Source organism: Homalodisca vitripennis, chromosome 4 (genome assembly GCF_021130785.1).
Source record: "Homalodisca vitripennis isolate AUS2020 chromosome 4, UT_GWSS_2.1, whole genome shotgun sequence".
Classification (NCBI taxonomy): domain Eukaryota; kingdom Metazoa; phylum Arthropoda; class Insecta; order Hemiptera; family Cicadellidae; genus Homalodisca; species Homalodisca vitripennis.
In genome coordinates, this window is record NC_060210.1 from 57,996,187 (window position 1) to 58,011,538 (window position 15,352).

At 30.6% G+C, this 15,352-nt stretch overlaps 1 protein-coding gene across 1 annotated transcript in view; it reads right to left on the reverse strand.

Annotated features, from left to right (window-relative positions):
- Positions 1–2,441: 2,441 nt before the first annotated feature.
- LOC124359336 overlaps positions 2,442–15,352 on the reverse strand; it is a 115,607-nt gene continuing 102,696 nt past the window's right edge. The window contains exons 2-4 of the mRNA XM_046812002.1: positions 13,219–13,355; positions 7,900–7,960; positions 2,442–5,947 (exon numbers count right to left, since the gene is read on the reverse strand). Of these exons, the coding sequence (XP_046667958.1) occupies positions 5,811–5,947; positions 7,900–7,960; positions 13,219–13,355 (335 nt within the window). The 3' untranslated portion in view covers positions 2,442–5,810. The remainder of the gene's footprint in view (positions 5,948–7,899; positions 7,961–13,218; positions 13,356–15,352) is intronic.

The following is a 15,352-nucleotide window of genomic DNA, read 5'->3' on the forward strand; positions in this document are numbered from 1 at the left end:
TCATTTACTCAGGTAAACCCCAGCAAGTTTTCTTAATTACTACTAGCTGTTTCCCGCGGTTTCGCACATTTTTCGAAGCTTCTGGTGCACTTCTTGTTCAAGTGAATTATATTTCAAACGCTGATGTAGAGTTTGCCCTGTTTCCACAATCAATAAAATCTGTCAAAAGTGTATTTTTATAGCCATTATTCACGTACATTTACTTCATTATAAAGTGGTCACATTCAAGCTTTAAGTTCAACCATAAATTTATTTAAAGACAAATATACATCAAAACTTAGTTCCTTCAAATAGTGTTTGGCTATTTAATATACGTAACTGTTTTATAATAGCATTTTATAATGTGCAGGCGCTTTGATAACCTTTATATTTTGCAGCGCCTCGTGGTGAGTTATATCAATGAATATAGCATATAAACCTTCTACGTGGAAAAATACATATACATACAAATTTTCATAATGAACGGTTAAATAGTTTCTGAGTCTATAAATGACATACAGACAAACATTCATTGTGTATATATAGTTTAAACTATTATATATCTATGAATACATTAAATTATTTCTCATTACCATTAATGACGTATTACTCATATATCACATACACTTTACATAAATTAGGTTATTTATATTAACAGACTTTATAATAAAAGTTTTACATTGTATACCAGTCGTTTTTTAATACTGTAACATATTAAGCTAGTTATATGAATTAATTGAAAAAGCAACTCATTATTGTATCCTAAGTTAAGATTACTCATTGCATACAATGCTAATTACTAACATTATAGTGCGTTACTGAATAAACAACCGTACATAATTTAATCATAATAGGCTACTTTGCATATTGAAACTAATTAAAAATACATAATGAATAATATATTTACTACTTATTACATTGTATTTATTACGTGTTATTTAATAAATATTTCATGAATTATTGATTCGTTCCAAATTATTCTTTGATTTAAACTTGTCAGCTCAGGAGCAACAACAGACAACACGGAACAATAAACGCATCAGAACTCTTGTGAACTTTGAGACGAGGCGACGAGTTATTCTTCCTAGGGACCACAAAATCTATTAAACCGCAAACTTTCCTGGCATGCCTCCCGCTATCGGAGCAGCTGTCCTGGATTTAAATCAGCTGAAAAGTTTCAGAGGAAGAAGTGGAATGAGAAAAGCAAGAAGTTATCTTTGTCAGGGTTTTAAATAAAATGGTATCTGAAAGTAAGATAATGTTAAGACATTTATTATACTTACACCCAGTGACAGTTAGCGCAAGTGCTGTGGGATAGGAAGTAATTATTTACTTTATACCTTAATGTTACCGATTGGAGATATTGGAATTAGCCACAACTAAAAACATTTATTTTTAAAAACTGGAAGCTCAACAATATATTGTTTTTCCAAATAGGCATTGTGTTCTTTAAATAATTTCCCAGATATACTATTGTGATTATAAAACATTATGGGTTTAATTTTTATTTCTGACCTGCCAGTAGCCAAACTAGAGATTTTAGTTTAGAACCGACACTATACGTAGTCAATAGTACTATCACACAGAATGAAGACAAGTTATGTGTTATATGTTGATCCAATTTATCTTATACCCTCTTTAACCTCCCCATATTTATATAAAATATCATGAACCCCCAAAAATAGATAACACCCAGTGGAGGGCTTGATGTAGAATCCATGCGAAGAATTTATGAGATATGATCTTAAATAGTTCTTATAATTATTTCAAGTTTCAAATGAATAATATCAATGAGAAATGTTTTCCTGTATTATCAAATATATATTTGGCACTCTTAACGTACTCTCGCTTTACCCTTTTAGTTGCAGTAAAGTGCTTAAAGACAGCAATTTCAACATTCTCATAATTGGAATAAACTTAAACTATTCTCAGTTTAAAATGAATATTATTTCCCCATATATTTTCCCAAATTAAAAGAAGAAATAACACTCACAGACAGAAAGTCAGATGAGAGAGATTGTGGTATACCTCCTTCAATCATGGAGTATATACTCCGTGAATTCTACTTTCTCATATCCCTCATTTCACACTCATTTTCAGTATCTTTACGTAACTAATTAAATTTTTTATCCATAAAATTGTGCTGATTAAGTATCTCAAAATCGTAAAAAAACTGTATATTAAATAAAAAACAAGAAGATATCTGCAAGAAAATCAGAGATAAAATCCCTCAATGAAATATATACGTTTCATATTCTGTATAGGCTACAATCTAAAAATATACAGCCCGTGCAGCCTCTTAAATCTTCAAAATGAATATTTAATACTCTAAGTTCGTGATTTCGAAAGAGAAACTATTGATGCTTTGTTGAAATAGAGACGGTTTAAGGCATAATAGTTCGCTCTTGCAGAACAAATAGCTGAAAATGATTGCAACTTTGGGAAAATAACACGAAAATGAATACATGTTAAAAGATTTGATTTATTCGTTATTGAAGTGAAATATGAAACAATAATATTTGCATTGGAACCTGAATCTATAGTTCCCTACATAATATAGCAATATATATTAGTATATAAACTAGAATACATAAACATTAATACTTATATAGGCTTAGTTCTAAGATTACTTTAGAATATGGTGTAGTGTCCGTCAAGATTTGACAGATTGTGTAGATCTGTAAGTTTTAACCCAATAATAACAACAAATAAAACATCTATTTTAACAAGGGATGCTGACATTTGGTGGTCTTGAGAAACTGAAGGTAACCCTTTTTAGTTATTTCAATTTTGAATATATAAAACTAATGTCAAACAATACATTTTATATTAAAACTGGTAAGTCTTTTTTGTCTGAAGATTATTTACTTACATGCTTAAATGCTTCTATAGATCTATAATAATGCGCCTTGTATACGAGTATTTACTTAACGTTTTGGGTTGGTAATGTGTTCAGTCAAGTTGTATGGGATTTACAAGGATACAAAAATAAAGTAAGGACTAACATTTGTAATTTTATTTTTAAACATAACTTTATAATATTCTCACACAAAACTAATTTTATTTCAATTTTAAACACAAATTTATATGATTGATTTGGCTATTACAAAACTCTCCTAAAAAGTAATATATAGTTTCTTTGAAATTATAAGTTTGTTGTATGACGATAGGAACAGCAAAATTACTTTTAACTACGTTATGCCATTTTTCTGGTTGACTTCACGTAGACAAAGCTTGATAATTTTATTTTTTTTTGTAACGTGTAGCAAAAATGTTTAGTAAGAGTCACAACGGTATAAGTTTAAGAACTCAATATTAAATTAATGAATATGATGGCCACATGAAAGTAGGTTATTTTTGGAAGACACGGCTGTACCTTACCAATTGGAAACTGTTTTAGGTTAGTAACAAACTGGAGTTGTTATGTACATTTGTCTCAAAATTGGATATAACATAGGTAAATTTATACATAAACATATTACATAAAATTTTCCTAAAGCAGGCCAAGGCCCTACCTTCAGTATTGCCGTTATTGATTATTGGTTTGAATGATAAAATCTATTCTAAGCACAAGCTTGAGTTTCTAACGTTCCAAGTTATCTACAAGATACTGGTTCAAGTGTTGGTCATTATAAACGTTGGAATAGTTTCAATTTGTATAGCATTAGTTGCCAAAATCATTTCATATTACATTAAAGCAAAATTTTTATGTTATTTCATTTTATCACAAGTGTGTAGGTTTTAATTCAAATAATAATTACAGTTAATCTAAAATTTTACCTTCCTAAATACTAGTAATAAATTAAGTGTATAGTTTTTACTACTTTCAATAACTTTAAAGATATGCATCATAACTAAAGATATATTAAGCTTAAGGAAAGTATTTTAAATGAATAAATACAATAAGACCATAATAATACACATTTATAAACTTTAACAAATATTTTTAAAAAATATTAATCTTTATCTAACATTTATCTTTATTGCGAATTATAATTATGAAAAGGTAAAATCAACTTATAAAAGTAAACTTAATTAAATTTAATAATTTATTAAATACTTAAATTTGTATTAACTGTAAATTAATTAATAATCAATTAATTGGCATTTATAATTAACCCCACATACATGAGGCCATACCCGTTTTGCCGAAATCATGAATTCTTTATCATAGTGTGTTTAATGTTTCCTAATGTCGCTATTTACCCTCAAGAGTTAATTGAATTTGAGATAGAAACATCTCTCAGTAATACAACATTAAAATCCAGTTTTCTTTGACTTATCGTCACATTTAGAAACCCCTGCAAGTGCTGCTGGACTACAGCAGTGGATAAAGCCAGTCACCAAAGTGTGGGAGTCGGCTCTATGAGCAGCAGCTTTAAGCAAGTTACAAATTGCAATGTTACAGAAAAGCATGTGACTTTAGTGTGTTGTAACAATAATTTTAATTATAATACTATTTACACAATAACACAATATGTGCATAAATAAAGCAGATTGTTTGAGGTTACATTGGAAAATAAATTATAAATTCAGTAAAACTTTCAATTCGGACCCATTTATAATTGTAGCATTATATTACACTAAAACATTGACTTATTAACTAAGTTCTATTTGAAACGTTTCAAAACGATAAAGGTTTTTAAACCTATATGATTTTATGAATTTAAATTCTAATAAGTAAATAATTAATTAATTAGAAACTTTCTTAATCATCGGGCCATTGATTTTATAATTTTGTAATTGTAATAAATAAAATGGGTTAGGACAAGCCTGAAACCGATTTATTATTAAAAGTGTGTTAAGAAATTAAAAAAAACTTCCACATTAAATTCCCGACACAAAAATTGTTAAAATATTTTTGTAAAATGTGTGCCGTCATAAAACTGTGGCTTGGTTATGAAGAAAATAATATTCTTTTAACTACTACCTCTGCAGTATGCAATACATATGCTTGTACTGTAATACTATGTTACTGTAACTTTTAAATAAAAAATATTTCGCTGGACAAGAAAAAAATAATTGTAAAATAACCTAAACAAAACAATTTTACAATCTTTCTCCTACGCTTTACCCTTGATAGAAATAATAATTGCTTACATCCGAAAGTTTATCATTTAAGATTGAGGACGCTAAAAAAATGTTGTTTTTGACTAAATTCATGCATGGAATATAAACGTTTGAAACCTAAAAGAATAGTTCAATCAATAGTTAAATTATTTTCAGTAAAATAAAAATGTACAGTCTGGTATTCGTATAAGTAAGCAGTAACTTTTGACGCTCAATTAATAATAATATATTCCGTATTATTCATTATTAATTATAAAACGTAAAATTAATCACGTTGATATGAACTGTCTTTGGTCATATAAAAATATTGTACAGCATATTTACGGATAATATTCTTACAAATGTGGAGTAAATTCTAGCGCGCAGACTCTCCAGCAGTGTTGACCTATAAATGCATAACAAGTGAAGCCCTAAGCACTAATATACAGTACACTTCACTGTAGGTGGAGGATTCTGTCCTTGGTAGCAAAATCTCATACCTCCTATCATGCACTAGAGAAACATCTTAAAACTACTTATTTAAATGATTGTTTATGCTATTATTAAAAATTTACATTACATAGTCTATTCTACAGCAATGTATTCAGATTCATTTTTTTAAAGTAATTTGCTATTTTAGTTACAAAACATTAGGAAAATCTACACAAATAACATTCAAACCAATAATCATCTGTTGGCTACATATCGAGATAATGAAGATAAAGCGTTTATTACTAGTAGTTGTCAGCACTAGTACGTGGGTTGGCGAACCTGGGTCCGGTTCAGTTGGCAACCATGTGCAGGATGGCGGGCATCAGCGTTGCCACTACTACGGACGTCACAGTTCCTGCCTTTGTGGTGGTGGCAGCATTGCACCCGTCCTCGGAGCAGCAGAACACTTTCGTCCCCCAACCCTCGCCTAAAATACAGAGGAGAGTATGTACATAATAAATAAAACGTTATTTAATTAAATTCCATATTCTCCCTCAAAACTTTTTTGATGATGCTTTAACTACTGGGACAGTAGTTTAAACCAAGAAAAACAGTCTTTGTGATTGTTTGAACAAGAATAAAAAAGTATTCTCATTCTTCAAATGATCTGACACTAATGCCTCCAGCCTTTAGAGCATGATGCGGCGAACGAATAACATCCCTCAAGGTAGTCCCTATTACATAAAAGAATAAATTTGGTACTGATAACAAATGCCTGTGAGAGAAATTAAATTAATACAAATTTGATTGCACAACTGTAATTCGATGGAAAAGAGTTGTAGTTCCAAGCCCGCCTGAACAGTTTAAAGTCCATTATCTTTATATCGTAGATAAAACTTTGACTCTGATATCTTCTCCAATAACGACGTAGAACTGGTTTTTGGTTGTCTTTAGTAATTTAAAACAGTGTATGAAACTTTTACAGAGTTAGATGCTATGTAACAAAGTTTATTATTTAAAAGCAGTTAACGGAACCCAACCAAAGTTTTGAATAATATAAAATGAATGAAGAATAGGTTTTCGAATATTTGCAACACTTTCAGCCACAGAAGTCTGTGTTACTCTAGAGTAAGTATAAGTGTGTTACATTGATGCTAAGAGTGTTAATGTTACAAAACTAGATCATCGTGTTTAAAGTTTTAGAATATATCTTCTAATTCAGGCTTCCAAAGTTCTAAGACATAAGGTTAAGCCTCAAACCCAAAAATTTCCATACTGCCCCTTGTTTGGTTTTGTTTTAAGTGATGTTTATGTATTTAAATTCACCAGAAAAAAAGCAATAAAATTCCACCTATTGCAACAAACCAATTAGTTTATTAAAAAAACTTGCTTGTTAACAGTTTCACGACTTCTTGGAATTGCTGTTGCTCAAATCCGTTATTCTATGTTGTACAATCCGAAAGTCCCTGCCTCTAGTCTCGTATCGGTAGATGTCCAAGAGATAGATGTTACAATATGTAAAAATCTCATGAACATATTAAGTTGTGAAATCTTCTTGGACAAAAACTTTAAATGATTTTTTAAAGTTTGAAGTCCACTGGAATTGTCAAACAATTTTGTTGACTCTTCTGTGCATCTTTCAATCCAATTGTCTTTTTCTGTGAAGGCTCTAAAAGGTTACAGAGGTTGTAATCTCATGCGTATAAAGTTTTACCCTGCAGTCGTGTTTTATCCTCTATACTAACAAAAGAAATGTTTACAATCGTATTACTAAGGCACGAATCGTCTTAGTAATTTAGCTAAAAATTCCTTTCTTATGCCTTGCAAATATTTACTTAATACTTTCTAAAGAAACTTTATGATGCAAAAATTCAGTAGATAGACACTACTACATTAACAGTGTTTAAAACAGTGTTTTCGGTATTTCCATGCAATAGATTTCAACAGTAATAGTCCTTATCTGTCCTACTGAAATCAGCAGTTGCTCTTTAGGTTTCACTGTTGGTTGGCTGACTCGTTTTACTTCTGGTTTCAACATTATTTTGTGGCATTTTATTTTCACAATGTTACTTAGTGAACGCGAAAGAATGCCTCTTTAAATGATGCGTGGTTGATTGTCAAGTCGATCTAGGCTTGCATTTAAGTTTTTCAAGACTTCCTCAGAGGGACGTCCCTCTCTGGATGTGATGAAAACCAGAAAGTTGTTCCAAAACGTGGATTTTTAATATAATATTGATAAAATCAAGTAGTATATTCTTATTTGTAATCGTTCGACAGCTGGTAAGCATAATTGTTACCTTGTATAATAATCTCTTAAAAGGTTTCCAAATAATTTAAATACATAATTCGAGTTTAGCTAACAGAGGTAGAAACGTTGAGAAACGCTTAAGCACTGTAAGTTAATAAATTGACTTAGGAAGGTAAATGTTAACTACTTACCTCTCTCGACACATTCTGCTGGCGCGCAGTCCCTCACTGTGCTCCCTTCGCTTACGTATTTCTGCAACAATTTATTTCTTAATTAACTTTATTCTAAGCGCAATATAAATATACTATTCAAGTAAAATATAATTCGTGTAAATGCGATCCTTACAAAATATTAACAGTAATTTATTTTCGAAAACAGGAATCAATCCTTGTATTCCCAGTATTTTGAAGTTTATGTAAATTAAGTAAGATAAAATGTTTTAGTTTATATACTTTGTGGCATTATAATAAAAAGGTTAAATAACAAGATTTTGAAATTTAATCTATATATTAAAGAACTATGAATATTTCGTTTGGAGTGACTAAACATCCGTATGTGAGTTTGATAAATCAACGATATTTTTTAACAAACCTATTCCTTTGCTAATTTACTTTAATGAATATTGTGAAGTAATACCTATAAAAAATTGAAATACAACAAATTAATTGTTTTACAATAATTTAAACAGGTAGTTTTAAAATCTTAAATTCTGTCCAAATATTGCTGCAAGAATACTTCTAACCTAAATTATACATTTTTGTAATTTTTTAAATCTAATTTTGAACTTATTTCATTTGGCACCGATTCCTTATACACTAATAAGATATTTTATATGATAATATATTTAACTTTAATGTGGCATTTTCATCTTTTTTTTAATTGACAAAAACGAGTAAAAGTTTTTAAAAGGAAGCCTCTTGATGAAAAATTATTCTCTAATAAATTTTTATCTACTTTAAAATAAAAAATTTCAATCATTTATCGTATTTATCTATCATTTACCATTATCATTTACATTTATATCTGAACTAACTAAATTGAATTCTATTTGCATATATATATATATATATATATATATATATATATATATATATATATATATATATATATATATATATATATATATATATATATATAGTATACATTTCTTTGAAGGTCTGCTTGCCCATTTTGAAATTAATGCATAAACTAAAAAAAGCATTGAAACTGACGGTTGTATTACAAGCATATTGAACTACAATTTCATTATTCATTCACCAAATTCACAGCATTGAAATAGAACAATAAAAATGATTGATCCAATGAGAGTTCCTTGGGGGACACTACCAATTTAAACCATCTAAAAGGAAAAAATTGGATTCGTTCTAAATAAGTGACATTTTTATCAGTCTTTATTAATTTTTAAAGTAAAAACTGCACACACACCCATTTGCAAATTTTTATTGACCTCTATGAGAATCGGACCCTTGACCTCACGGTTAGAAAGCCAATACGCTACGGTGAAGATAACTCGATAATTAATGTTTTATTTAGATTCGTTGAGTTCTTTAACTTAAGTAGAAAATCTTGCGTTATAATCTACGAGTCGCATAACAAACCTTAACAGTGGGTTCCAAATGTAAGTAACATTAAAATATATTAGTTTATTATGTTGCTATTTCATATTTTCCCCTGCAGTATCATAATAGTTAAGAAATTCCCAACTAACACAGCTCCGAGGCTCTAGTACAAGAATGCAGTTTTCTTTGGAACTATTATTAAGTTTTATTTGTATCGTTAAAACGTCCTGATTAACCCTCCGAGGAAAATATTGTTATTTACTCTTTTTGAAACTTATTTTATACGTATAATACTACGAAAATACGAATATATATATATATATATATATATATATATATATATATATATATATATATATATATATATATATATGATCATCTATACCATTAAGAGAACTTCTCCAATTTTATTTAGAACTTTGAATGTCTAAAGCTATTTTATACACATATTTGATATCAATCAAAACCCATTAAACTAAGATTTGTTTTTAGTATTTTAGTATTTGTTTTCAGATGAAAACAGCTAATTACTAAAATAGGTGTTTCCTCAGGTAGTTTTAATCTCAATCCACTATCCAACTTAAAATCAGCTGATTAGTTGTAACATACCGGATGTCAAAAAATTCTCAGATCCCTTATAATTTTCTCGTGAATAGATATTGTGTGATTTACTTTAGGGGATGTTTTTATGACCAACTGAAGAATTTTTTATGTATGAAGATTTTTTACTAAAAATCCCTCCCAAATGGGGTATATTGGGGTTAGTTAAAATGTTAATAGGAACCCCAAGCAATTGATTATACAGGGTGAATTTAAGTTAGTGTTGAAAAATTTTTTGGGTGATACTACTCAGTATTATAGACCAAAATATGAAAATAAAAAATCCCTATCCCATCTATCTTTTAACTACGATCAATTTCGCTATTTTGTTAAAAAATCATGTTTTGTTTCAATAAAACTCAATTTCCTCCATTATTTTTAATGTTTTTTTTAATTCTGAATCCATTTTTGAAATCTCCACAAAATTTTACATGGGAATAATGGAGAAAAACTGTCTTGAAAATAAGTTTGATACAAACAAATTGATCATAAATCAAATTCTTAAGTTTTCGGCAAAAACATTAAAAAGATATTAGACCCGAGGAATTAAATGAAGTTAATTCTGAAGAGAGGCCAATATCATAAAAAACTTGCCCATTTTGTGGGCTTAAAAATGACATAATGCAACGTTACTTTTATTTTCATCTTCTACTGATTATTAAAGAATCAGTATTGGAAAACAAGGTCTACTTAAAATATCACGGTGCCAAATAAATCAAACATAGGATAAACACATAAGAACAGTTACAAAAAAGAATAATCATAAAATTAAGTAATCTAAAAATTGTTTTCAAATTGCCTGCCTCCGTTTCTAATGCAGGCTCTCGCACGCTTCCTCATGGCCCTAACCGTCACGTTCAAAGATAACTTGTTACTCACTATTTGGGCAGCTAACTCAATCCGGTTTCTTAAGTCTTCCTCAGAGTTTACAGTGGTCGAGTAAACTTCCTGTTTCATAGTCCCCCAAACAAAGAAGTCCATAGGAGATAGGTCAGGAGATCTGGCCGGCCAAGCTACAGTTCCAGCGCGACCTATCCATGTCGGGTAATTGTCCGTTAACCACTGACGCACTTCATTGCTGAAATGAGGAGGAGCACCGTCCTGTTGGAAAACTATGTTATCCCTCTGATTGTGGTCCATATCAAGTCCATCCAGAAGTGTGGTCAAGGTATGCTGTAAAAAGTCCAAGTAAACTCTACTATTTAAGGTTCCTTGAAAAATGTGGGGACCCACAAGTTGGTTTCCGATGACTCCTGCCTATACGTTGAGATGAAAAAGTCTTTGAAAGGAACTTTCTCTTGAAGCCCTGGGATTTTGTTCGGCCCAATGTTGCATGTTATGCGTGTTAAAAACACCAGCCCTAATGAAGGTAGACTCATCGGTGTACAAAATGTTTCTAAAAAAATGATATTGTTCAATATCACTATTGAGCAGCCAGCGACAGAACTCTACTCTTGGACCAAAGTCATTTGGTTCTAATGCTTGAATCTTTGTAAAGTGATAGGGGTGGAAGTTATTTTCGTGTGAGATTCCTAACACTTTACTCTGAGAAACACCAACTTCTCTGGCAAGTTGTCGGCTGCTGACCTCAGGATTTTCTTGAACTAAATCTAGAACTCGTTCATCTAAGCCAACATCTCGAAGAACAAGACCTACCTCATTACGCTGCCTGTGAACTGTTCCTCTCTCCAACAAACGCTGATGTGGCCTCGTAAAAACTTTATCAGTAGGAACTCTACGATCTGGGTAGCGAGCGTGGTATTCTCTCTGAGCAGCCAGAGCATTCCCGCCACAAAAACCATATACAAAATGCATCTCTGCATACTCTCTCGATGTGAAATCCATGATAGCTACGGCTCAAATTACTATTTTTAAGTGGATAGGTAAAGTCAGCTGAAAGACAAAATAAAACCTGAAAAATGGGGTATTCCTTCATACTTGTGATTGTAGAGATAAGATATTCAGGAGTAAAAACTGATAAGATATGACAATGCGTTATGTCATTTTAAAGCCCACAAAATGGGCAAGTTTTTTGTGGTATTGGCCTCTCTTCAGAATTAACTTCATTTAATTCCTCGGGTCTAATATCTTTTTAATGTTTTTGCCGAAAACTTAAGAATTTGATTTATTAGCAATTTGTTTGTATCAAACTTATTTTCAAGATAGTTTTTCTCCATTATTCCCATGTAAAATTTTGTGGAGATTTCAAAAATGGATTCAGAATTAAAAAAATATTAAAAATAATGGAGGAAATTGAGTTTTATTGAAACAAAACATGATTTTTTAACAAAATAGCGAAATTGGTCGTAGTTAAAAGATAGATGGGATAGGGATTTTTTATTTTCATATTTTGGTCTATAATACTAAGTAGTATCACCCAAAAAATTTGTCGACACTACCTTAAATTCACCCTGTATAATAACGAAGAATGCCACAAACTAGAGGTCTCTTACCCTATCAAATTTTATGGTCAATTAAAGTTTTGGTTGTTTTATAAAACCACCACAATTTTAGTTACATTTAAAGTTCTTCTAAGGCACATAAAACATTCAGTTACTAATTATTTTAAAAACTACGATACCAAGATATAAAACAAGGGTTTACAACAATTAACAACCATGAATAACATAGCATTTTTAGTTTTTGTTTTGTCTGACTGAAGCCCACTAGGATGTCCTGTACCATCCTTATATGTACCAATAGCCGCTTTTGCCATGGTATCTCTTATTGGTTACCAGTTAATATGTGAAATACATGCAGTCCACTTGGATACAATAACTTTGATCTTGGATATATGGAATAATATAACCACGACATTGCATCATGTTTCGCAATATATAAAGACGTCTCCAAAAGTGTTTTATATTCATGTTGACAATATTATTCGTTGTTGTTAATTAATTACTATAAATCTTATTACTGAACCTGGACACTGGACACTAAATTTATTAATAGTTCAATGAACAATAACCTAATTCGTACTTTTTTGAACACAAGTTTGAAATTATTAAAAACAGTTCTTAAACATATTAAAACGTGTCATTAAAAAAAATCTAAGAGGCACCTCCTAAACTAAGAGAAATTTTTCAAGAAATTGTCTTTTTTAACGTTTCAAATAAAAAAATGCTCTAAAATATAGGGTGTTTAGTAAGATTTTAAAACCTGCTACCATGATGAAAAACTTGTTATTTGCTTCCTTAGGTCTGATTGGAGAACTAATTTAGAAATCCTAAATTAATATTTTTCATTGTCCTTGAAAAGTACGTGAAATCTTCCAAACTTTCCAGTTTATTTTGTCATTATTGAAATATCAGTGGTGGCACAGGTAAAACGGACACTCTGTATACCCACAATGCACTGTTGGGACGTGGCGAGCGGACAATCCTTGAGGTGGAGACGCTCTGTGTAGTTGATGCATGGAGTGATCGACCCAACACCGTCAGTGTATTGGCCACACTGGTAACATTTGAGACTTGACGTTGGTATCACTGAAACCAAACATTACCAATCAGTTATAAAGATTATAGTAAGTTTACAGAATAGAATGTTACAATAAGAAAATCACAACCAAACACTTTTTATATGTGGATGTGTTAAACAAACACTTCCGGTATAAGAGTGGTGATATCCGTAAAAACGATATATCCGTTGGCCTGTCCCAGCCACAAAGACAAAGTTTCGTGAGAATTATCCATAAGTATTGTTTTTGTCTATAGTTATAGTTATCAAGCTGTGAACTTCTTATAAATTTTAAATACTGTAAATAATAAATTAAATTCAACTCATAGCCTTTTTTCACAACACTAGCCATTAGTTAAATTGCACGTGATTAACCCTTCTGGTGAAGCATTTTTATTATAATATTGTTTTGGCTTGAAGCTAATTAATCTGGTGTTCATTGTCAAAACTTTCGTGGTTTTATTTGTGGTTATCGCTTTTCATGGCCGTCAGCATCTGTGGAGCACCATAGATGCAGTGTGAGGCATCATTCTATGGAGCAAATATGCATAGTGCTGTTAAAACGAAGTATTTTGTTGGAAAATATATTTGGAACACGTTCCAATGTCAAGAAGTAAATGCTCAGGATTAGGGCTTTTAAGATTTATTTTCTAAACAAGGATGAGTCAGTTGAAAAGGGTCAGTCAGCGATATTCATACCAGGCAAAGTGTCAGTACATAACACCAGAGGGTTATAATAAATTATTATTACCAGCTCTGAAGGCTAAGATTTATTTAGTGTACACCCATTGTACTTCGTTAAATAGTAACAATTATTATGTGTAGACCATTGTTAAGGTGAAGATACTGTTTTGATGCATGGTATAATAAAACCAACAATAATAATGCCGTATCAAGCTGGTAACGTTGAAGACTTCAAGTTGGTTATCACGCTAAAACTATTTCTGACATTAACACATTTTAAGTAATGTTTCCATTTGTTCTGAAAAAGTTTTAATTGCTTATTGTTTTTAAAGGCTGTTTTATCTGTGCTGCTCATGAGCGAAGGAAAGCTATGCGAATAAACCAACAAAATGGAGTATTTGAAGGATCTAAGATAAGGTGAATAAAGAGATAACACACAATAGGGCAGACTGCTCTTTGACCTTTGCACCTTAAAAGCAATAAGATTCTTCCTTTGATCACGAGGAGCCTATGTACTGAATTGCAAGTCTCTATGATCTTTCTATTAGGAATTACTGTATAGGGGGACATACAGACGATTTTTTATTTCAAAATCAATGTCGTTCTCCTTGGACAAGGAACAACTTATGGACCATATTCCAAGTCTCTAGTATTCTTGTATAGAAATGCAGACGGACAGATACCGAAACGATAGTATAACCCTGTCGGATCCTTAATAGTTTGTTTTTAGTTCTTTATTGATAACAAATGATAATGAAAGTCTCTGTTTCCTGACAATAGTAGTTTTATGTTTAATTTGTTTTACAAACCAATTACGATTTTTAACTCTATTATATGCTCTCTATTGAGTTCTCATGGATTTTGATAAGAATTTTAAAATATGAAAAGCCTATAAAGGTGAGCAAGGATTATTTCAGCTGTGTACATCCCTTATCGAGTGGTTACGACTTTATGATAAGAAGGAAAAAAGAAAAATATTTATATACATACTTAACAGGTAGAATTAAAATTATTCTTAGCTGCAATAAAGTAAATCCTACAGTTTCCATCTACCTACGTTAATAACTTTTACTTGAAGAAACGAAATCTCGAAATATGTTAAACACATAAAAACTTATAGATTATAACTACTTTTTAACTCCATTTATCAATATATCGTTTCTGATTCTTTACGCTGTTTGATGGTTTTATACATATATTTATGACCATTTTATTCCAAAATGTACGTAAGATTTAGGTCCATCCAAATATAGGATTGTTTTTTTCACTAACTACAAACTAACTGTGGTTAAAATTCAGTATTCTGAAACAATGGGATTTAAACATCTGTAATACAGAAATG